At 43.9% G+C, this 9,349-nt stretch overlaps 1 protein-coding gene across 1 annotated transcript in view; it reads left to right on the forward strand.

Annotated features, from left to right (window-relative positions):
- The first annotated feature begins 2,237 nt into the window (after window positions 1-2,237).
- LOC107573544 (tripartite motif-containing protein 16-like) overlaps window positions 2,238-9,349 on the forward strand; it is a 10,974-nt gene continuing 3,862 nt past the window's right edge. Inside the window, exons 1-5 of the mRNA XM_016259983.1 lie at window positions 2,238-2,396; window positions 2,504-2,683; window positions 3,748-3,874; window positions 4,559-4,746; window positions 4,845-5,151. Of these exons, the coding sequence (XP_016115469.1) occupies window positions 2,238-2,396; window positions 2,504-2,683; window positions 3,748-3,874; window positions 4,559-4,746; window positions 4,845-5,151 (961 nt within the window). The remainder of the gene's footprint in view (window positions 2,397-2,503; window positions 2,684-3,747; window positions 3,875-4,558; window positions 4,747-4,844; window positions 5,152-9,349) is intronic.

Here is a 9,349-nt window from a genome sequence, read left to right on the forward strand (position 1 = left end):
ATATATATATATATACACTGCCTAATACATCACACCCCTTCACAGATGCCATTGTAACGATATAATCAATGTTATTTGCTTCATCTCTCAGTGGTTTTAATGTTGTGGTAGTGTATATTCAGTGTAAATATTTTGCAAATATTAGCCTATAGTATAAATGTGAAATAAGAGGAAACTAAATATAAAACTACAGCAGGCAGACTGCTTACCCCCAAAATCTCCACATATTCATAAATCTGAGCTTCAAGAAAAGCTGTTTCTGTAGACATGACCAGGCAAAAGAACAAATGAAAAGTTTGTTTGCAAAAACATAAAACTCTTTTTAACTCTTAACTAACATTTTTAATTTATTTTCAGAAATCTCTTTTTTTTTTTTTTTTTTGTATTCCAAGTAATATCAGTCAATCTGCAGTTGGGTTGTTTAGATTAAATAATAACAAGTAACTTACAAAATTTTTTTATTTTTTTTTAAAAAACTTTTTTTTTTTTTTTTTTTTGTATTCCAAGTAATATCAGTCAATCTGCAGTTGGGTTGTTTAGATTAAATAATAACAAGTAACTTACAAAATTAAAGTTCATTGAATGTATGTGTTTTTATATAACCTATTAAAAGTTTGTTTTTTAGCTAAAGCAGATAACTCCACGTTTCAAAATGTAACATCTGATTGATCTGGTCTCTCAGCTGATGAACAGAGAAAATGCCAAGTTTATTTATCAAATAGACAACAATAATCAGATGTTATCATGATAATTTACAATAATTATGTAATGCTTGTGAACAAGGCAGAATTTACTAAAATATACAATAATAATAATAATACGTTTCCACGTGAAACAAACTGTTTCATCAAAGAATCATTTCAGGGATATCACCTTTTCTCTTGCTCATTATGACAGAAGCATGGTACTATGATGGCATGTGTCTAATGGTAAGACTATATTTAATTGTGCATCATAAGCCTTGTTTTAACATCTGATAAATGTCTCCATGTAAATTGAAATGTATCTTTTGAAGGTAAACAATGGTATTGTCAAAATAAGAAACATGAAGTTCCCTCCTCAAAAAGAGCATCTGTGTTTCATGAGCTCAAAACGACCGAATCGTTAGTCAGTTGTAACTGTCACGAATCCTGTCCATGGACTTCCGTTCAATCACCACCAGAGGTCACCCTTTGATTACATTGACTCTCGTACAACACAGACTGTTGCATATCACCCCTGACTACATATCCCATCATTCATTGCACTGATTGCACACAGCACTCATTGCACACAGCTGTTTCACTGATTGCACACAGCACTGATTGCACAGCTGTTTCTTATCACTCACTCACTATATAACACTCACTCAAACTACCATTCTCTGCTGAATATTGTTTAGCTTGTACCCTATTCCGAGTCTCTGTGTTTCCTTGTTTTGCCTTGCCTTGCCTGTTTTCTCGGTTTCTGATCCTTGCCTGTTTCCCTGGATTTATCCCTCTCGTCTCGCCCCTGTGATTCTGTCTGCCAATCGTTGACCTACGCTAGCCCTAGGACTATTCTTGTGTTTTGCCCGCCACATACCTGTTTGCCATTGTTCGACCCTGCCTGTTATGACCACGTCTCTGAAATAAAAGCTTGCAGATGGATCCACACGTCTCACGTCTCGTCAGCCCCGTTACAGTAACAACTACATATTGCAGTAATAAAGATATACTCATAAATACAGGCAGAGAGAAAGGAAATGGTCAAGACTACATTATAAATAGTTTGGTGCAATAACCATCGAGTAACATTATAAGCAGACTGACATCATAAACAAACATGTCTAAACTTACAAAACAGAAATAAATGGAAATATACTGGAAAATATAATGCAATATATTAATACATTCCCATATATGGGAAACTAGTGCTTATGTTTTTCAATATACTGCAATATATTAATGGACCATATATGGCTGTATATTGATACATATAAAAATACATTTGTAGCAATGAAGAAAATTTAACTACATTTTTACATGTAATAGCTTTAATGAAACTCAATTAATTTCTCAAGAATTAAAGAGTTAATGCTTGATTTTACATAAAGCTGAACACATATTATCTCATGTTATTGTTTGCATAGATCCACATTTGGTATATCAAAATATGTATGATGGTACATAAGAAAAATACCTGAAAGATTTACTGAAACAAATATTAGAAGTTTTGTCATTTTGGACGATTGGATGCCTTGTTAAAGTCATGGCAACATGGTGTCACGGTTCATGGGCTCACTGACTCATTCTAGCCCTCTCCGTGTCATTGTGGGTGGGAGTGTGGTTTGTGTTGCCGGTGATCAGCGCCATCAGCTAATTAAGCGCCAGCTGTGGTGCCTATTGTCCTTGGTCATCCTTGGCTGGTCCAGCATGGTCCCAGGGTGGATTGGGGGCGTAACTCCATATTGGTGTGGAGCGACTCATGTTATGCTTCTTGTCTGATGTCTGCTTGTTCTTCTGTATCTTCTACTTTGTTGCAGAAAAAGCCGGTGAATCTGTCTAACGTGCCCGAGGAGTACCTTGACCTGAAGGAAGTGTTCAGTAAGTCCCGGGCTGCTTCTCTTCCTCCGCATCGTCCCTATGACTGTGCCATAGATCTAGTGCCAGGTACGTCTCCGCCTAAGGGCAAGTTATATTCGCTTCCTGTTCCAGAAAGGGAGGTCATGAAAAAATATATTTCTGATTCTCTAGCAGCCGGGCTCATCCGCCCCTCCTCTTCTCCCGCTGGGGCAGGGGTTTTTTTTCGTGGCCAAGAAGGACGGTTCTCTGCGACTATGCATCGATTACCGGGGGCTGAATGACATCACGGTTAAGAATACTTACCCTTTGCCGTTGATGTCATCAGCTTTCGAGCGGTTGCAGGGGGGCGTCCATCTTTTCCAAGCTAGATTTGCGTAATGCTTATCATTTGGTCCGCATATGGGAGGGGGATGAGTGGAAAACCGCATTTAATACCCCCAGAGGGCACTTTGAATATCTTGTTATGCCCTTCGGGTTATCCAACTCCCCCGCGGTTTTTCAAACATGTCTAAACTTACAAAACAGAAATAAATGGAAATATACTGGAAAATATAATGCAATATATTAATACATTCCCATATATGGGAAACTAGTGCTTATGTTTTTCAATATACTGCAATATATTAATGGACCATATATGGCTGTATATTGATACATATAAAAATACATTTGTAGCAATGAAGAAAATTTAACTACATTTTTACATGTAATAGCTTTAATGAAACTCAATTAATTTCTCAAGAATTAAAGAGTTAATGCTTGATTTTACATAAAGCTGAACACATATTATCTCATGTTATTGTTTGCATAGATCCACATTTGGTATATCAAAATATGTATGATGGTACATAAGAAAAATACCTGAAAGATTTACTGAAACAAATATTAGAAGTTTTGTCATTTTGGACGATTGGATGCCTTGTTAAAGTCATGGCAACATGGTGTCACGGTTCATGGGCTCACTGACTCATTCTAGCCCTCTCCGTGTCATTGTGGGTGGGAGTGTGGTTTGTGTTGCCGGTGATCAGCGCCATCAGCTAATTAAGCGCCAGCTGTGGTGCCTATTGTCCTTGGTCATCCTTGGCTGGTCCAGCATGGTCCCAGGGTGGATTGGGGGCGTAACTCCATATTGGTGTGGAGCGACTCATGTTATGCTTCTTGTCTGATGTCTGCTTGTTCTTCTGTATCTTCTACTTTGTTGCAGAAAAAGCCGGTGAATCTGTCTAACGTGCCCGAGGAGTACCTTGACCTGAAGGAAGTGTTCAGTAAGTCCCGGGCTGCTTCTCTTCCTCCGCATCGTCCCTATGACTGTGCCATAGATCTAGTGCCAGGTACGTCTCCGCCTAAGGGCAAGTTATATTCGCTTCCTGTTCCAGAAAGGGAGGTCATGAAGAAATATATTTCTGATTCTCTAGCAGCCGGGCTCATCCGCCCCTCCTCTTCTCCCGCTGGGGCAGGGGTTTTTTTTCGTGGCCAAGAAGGATGGTTCTCTGCGACCATGCATCGATTACCGGGGGTTAAACGACATCATGGTTAAGAATTCTTACCCTTTGCCGTTGATGTCATCAGCTTTCGAGCGGTTGCAGGGGGGCGTCCATCTTTTCCAAGCTAGATTTGCGTAATGCTTATCATTTGGTCCTCATAAGGGAGGGGGGTGAGTGGAAAACCGCGTTTAATACCCCCAGAGGGCACTAAATGTCTTGTTATGCCCTTCGGGTTATCCAACTACCCCGCGGTTTTCCAAGCACTCGTGAATGATGTGCTGAGAGACATGGATGATCAGTTCATATATGTCTACCTGGATGACCTATTGATATTTTCCTCTTCTCTCCAGGAACACGTTCAGCACATCAGACGAGTGCTCCAGAGGCTGCTCGAGAATGGGCTTTTTGTCAAGGCGGAGAAGTGCGCGTTTCATGCACAGTCAGTTCCGTTTTTGGGGTACATCATCTAGTCTGAGGGAATGCGCATGGAACCCGACAAGGTTAAGGCTGTGGTGCATTGGCCAACCCCAGGGTCCCGTAAGGCCCTACAGAGGTTCCTGGGGTTCGCCAATTTCTACCGGCATTTCATTCGCAATTTCAGCCAACTAGCCGCTCCTGTGACTGCCTTGACCTCCACTAAGACTATGTTCAGGTGGTCTGGTGCAGCCGAAGCTGCATTTACCAACCTCAAGAGCCGCTTTCTTTCGGCTCCCATTCTCGTAACCCCTGACTCCACTTGTCAGTGGGGGTAGGTGCGGTGCTATCCCAGCGCTCTTCCTCGGATGACAAGATGCATCCTTGCGTGTTTTTTTTTCAGATCGTTTATTCACCTGCCGAACGTAACTATGACATTTGTAACCGAGAGTTGTTGGCGGTCAAGTTAGCGCTGGAAGAATGGCGTCATTGGTTAGAGGGTTCGGGGGTACCCTTTATTGTCTGGACCGATCACAAGAACCTCAAGTACATCAGATCCGCCAAACGACTTAACTCCAGGCAGGCTCGGTGGGCACTCTTTTTCGGTCGCTTCGACTTTACTCTTTCCTATCGCCCGGGTTCTAAGAACATCAAACCCGATGCGTTGTCTCGCGTTTTTGAACTTTCCGACCGCCTGTCCACTCCCGAGAGTATTTTGCCTGAGAGACTCGTCATCTCCGCTCTCATATGGGAGGTCGAGTCGAAGGTCTGCACGGCCTTAGAAGGGGTAACGCCTCCGCCCGGTTGCACACCGAGTTGGTTATTTGTGCCGGAGAGGTTACGGTCCGATGTCATTCGGTGGAGTCATTGTTCCCGCGTGGCTTGTCATCCAGGGGTGAATCGGACTAGTTTCCTCGTAAGACAGCGATTCTGGTGGCCTTCTATGGCTCGTGACGTCCGAGATTTTGTTTAGGCCTACTCACATTGCACTCGTGGCAAGACTTCCAATCGACCCCCTGACGGGTTACTTCAACCGCTGTCGGTCCCTTCGAGACCCTGGTCCCACATCTCGCTCGATTTCGTCACTGCCCTCCCGCCCTCCCAGGGCAATACGGTGGTATTGACCGTAGTGGACCATTTCTCGAAGGGGGCCCATTTCATTCCCTTGCCCAAATTACCCTCAGCCAAGGAGACAGCGGTTACTGTCGTTGATCACGTCTTTCGCATTCATGGCCTCCCGATGGACGTGGTTTCCGACAGGGGACCCCAGTTTGTTTCCAAATTTTGGAAGGAGTTTTGTAGATTACAGGGGGCGAGTGTCAGTCTATCCTCTGGTTTCCATCCACAGAGTAACGGCCAATCGGAGCGGGTCAACCAGGATCTTGAGAGAACGTTGCGATGTTTGGTTACTCATTCCTCCTGGAGCCAACAACTCTCATGGGTGGAGTACGCACACAACTCGTTACCAGTGTCATCCACGGGCCTATCTCCGTTTGAATGTAGCTTAGGGTACCAGCCACCTATTTTTCCCAGTCTGGAATCCGAAGTCACGGTCCCCTCCGCTCACGCCTTCGTCCAGAGGTGCCGTTGCACTTGGAAAAGAGCCCAAGAGACTCTTCTCCAAGTGAGGACGCGCACCAAGGCTCAGGCCGATCGCCACCGGTCGAAGCCTTCCGTTTACGTCGTTGGTCAAAAGGTGTGGCTTTCCTCCAAGAATATTCCTCTCCGATCTGTTTGTAATAAGCTAGCTTCCAAATTTATTGGCCCGTTTTCTGTCACCAAAGTTCTTAGTCCGGTGGCAGTCCGCCTCAAACTTTTTCTGGCGTACAGGAGAATACATCCCGTGTTCCATGTCTCCAAATTAAAACCCGTTTTTCGTTCACCCATTAATCCGCCTGCCCCGGTTCCCCCACCGTCGCGTCTCGTAGACAGGGAGCCCACCTATTCGGTTAACCGCATTCTGGACTCAAGACATAGGGGACACGGATTTCAGTACTTGCTGGACTGGGAAGGTTACGGTCCGGAAGAGAGAAGTTGGGTTCCTGCTAGGGACATTCTGGACCACTCCCTTATTGATAATTACAATCAACAGGTAGGTTTGTCTGGGAGCGCCAGGCGGCGTTCCTAGGGGGAGGGGTCCTGTCACGGTTCATGGGCTCACTGACTCATTCTAGCCCTCTCCGTGTCATTGTGGGTGTGGTTTGTGTTGCCAGTGATCAGCGCCATCAGCTAATTAAGCGCCAGCTGTGGCTGATCAGCTGGCCTATTTAAGGTCTGTGATTTCTGTCCTGTGTTGTCAGATCGTTTTATGTCCTCACCCTGTCCAGTTCGTGTCTCTCTGTTCTTTGACCAGTTCCTGGAGTTTCCTCCTTTCCTCTGCCATGGGCTTCGCTGCACGGATCCTCGATCATCGGCTGCTCATTGTGTTCCTGCACTACCCGGAGTTTCCTCCACCTTTTACCCATCTGACTTTGGTCATCTTCCTTTGGGAATTCCAATAAACGTTGTTTTGCACATTCGCTACTGAATCCTCATTCTTTTGCAAATAATTGTACATGCATGTTCCCAAATGTGAATGTATATGGTACATGTATGTTCAAAATATATCTACACACACAGTGCCATATTTTATTACATACACATCTATATTTTATGAATGATGTTATTGAATATAAAATTTACATATTACTATATATAAGTAAATATATTCACATATTTTTCAATATATGAAAAGCAGCAAATTATTATGTATTACTCTATTGGAACATATTAACACAATGTATTATTCAGTACATTTTCTATATACAACAAATAAATTAATATATTGTTTGTTAATATATCAGAAAATATTTTCTTTGCGTAAGGGTAAAATGTTCTGTTTAATGCAGTTTACAGTAGACTGTCACACCAACGATCTACTGTGAATAAAAGTGTCACTAATACAAATAACTTAGCACTATCTTTAACCACAGTTTACGCAGTATCTTCAGCATATATCATCTTTGAATGTGTTTAAAGATGAAAAATGTTGAAGATACTGCATACAAACGGAGGATCTCGAAAGGATGGTCAGATGTTCAGCTGGCATCTCGGCTTTGTTGTTTCCACCAATAAAGTCTGATTTTGGCATCTGGAGCTCTGTGATTTGAGTAATTTGTTCAAAGAAGAGAAGACTTTTCTCTACAACAGGATCAGTTCTCTGAAAGATGACTGCTCTCAGTCTCCTGGAAGCTATCAATGACAGTATTAACTGCTTTCACTGAATGAGCCAAGAGGTGAAATAGTGGCGACCAAAAGAAAGGCTTTGCCCTTTCCTTGATTCCTGTGAGCCACAGATGCCTCTCTGTAACAACCAGGACAGCCATCCAGTGACTGATAGCATGAGCCGTTTGTTTGGTGGCGCAGAGGGTGAGATCCGTCTCTGGATCTAATCTCTCACCATGGTCCAGCTCTTTTAGGAGGTCAGGATGGTGTGACCCTGCACCCTATGGTTCTGACCTGCCTCTGTATATGCCTTGCCAACCAACCCAGATGTAACTCTACAGGGCTTGGAAGGAAAGGCCTCTTCAACGCTGGACATCGCCCCATAACTTGCTCATGCAGAATCACAATCATCTAATAACTGGACATAGCTGGGTTATGGGAACGAGCCAAATAAGGGTTCTTCCAGGATCTCAACACCTCATAGCGGGATCTCACCAGGATCTCATAGCATCAGCGTCCATTCAAGTCCACTCCAAAAGGAACTTATTTAATAGATAAACTGGCTTGTGAGTGAAAAAGTTAGTGTCAAACCCTGCGTATGTATAATGTCCATGTGCAAGTTACACTTGTGTATTATGGTAGTTTTATTTTGTAAAGGTGTTTATCTAACTCACAGCAACTTTGTGTTCTCACTAACTCAGAGTTTCTGTATGAGGCTGACACCTAGTGGACATTTCAGTATGTGAGTTTACAGACTTACAGACACACCTGTTTTGCACACGTCTCCCGAAAATTTTCGGGCTGCTTCTGCAGCCGAAAGTCAGGCGGACGGAAAAGTAAAATTTATTACGCCAGCGGATGCCGAATAAGTGCCAAAAATCCGGGTGGATGGGCATCACTTTAAAGGCAGAGGTGATGTCGACTTTGGCCAGCCAAGCGCCGCGACCTGCGTCTTTGATCAGGGTAATGGCTTGGTCAACGTCATGGTAGGGGGGAGAAAATTCTTCGGGCGGAATGAGGCTGTTAATGCTTGGGAACGGGGAATTATGCGGGGATGAGAGATCGATTATGAGGCGTTTTTTACCTGAGAATTTCCTGGTAGCTATACCGATGGGGCTAACGCGGAAAACTTTAAAGGGGGGAACGGAAAAGGGGCCGATCATAAATTTTGCGTCTGTTTCTCTTTTGATTAGGAGGTCGACTGTTTCGGGTTCGGCGAGAGCGGACTGGAGATTGGGGCAGATGAGGCTTTGGGAAGGGAGATTTTCAACGCCGGGGTGAAAGCCGTGTGAAAGACCCGATAGTAGATAATCCGTAAAAGGGGGGTCGGGGTGATGAAGTAATTCTGAAGATAAACAAGAAACATTTACAGGAGTCGATAAATATCTTTTAGCATTTTTATTTGCGGCTTTTTTCACTGGGCATATCAAGCGGGCATGGGCACCACCACAAAAATTGCAAACGTGCAAAAAACGACAGCGTTGCCTTGAGCATCTGCCCGTGTTGAAGCCGGCGCAGACCTGGCTGTCAGAGGGAGCTGGGTGGCGGTGGTAGTTGGAAGTGGGTGGGAAAGGGGTGGTTGGGATGTCTAGGAGACGCGGGACATAGCTGGTGGATTTGGGCTGGGATGGCTCGGGGCAGGGGGGAATAGATGGGTTGATGAACGGGCATGTAATGGTGGAGTGGGTACTGGAACGGCAGACC

The sequence above is a fragment of the Sinocyclocheilus grahami genome, unplaced genomic scaffold (genome assembly GCF_001515645.1).
Source record: "Sinocyclocheilus grahami isolate Dianchi unplaced genomic scaffold, SAMN03320097.WGS_v1.1 scaffold1973.1, whole genome shotgun sequence".
In the NCBI taxonomy this organism is placed as follows: Eukaryota; Metazoa; Chordata; class Actinopteri; order Cypriniformes; family Cyprinidae; genus Sinocyclocheilus; species Sinocyclocheilus grahami.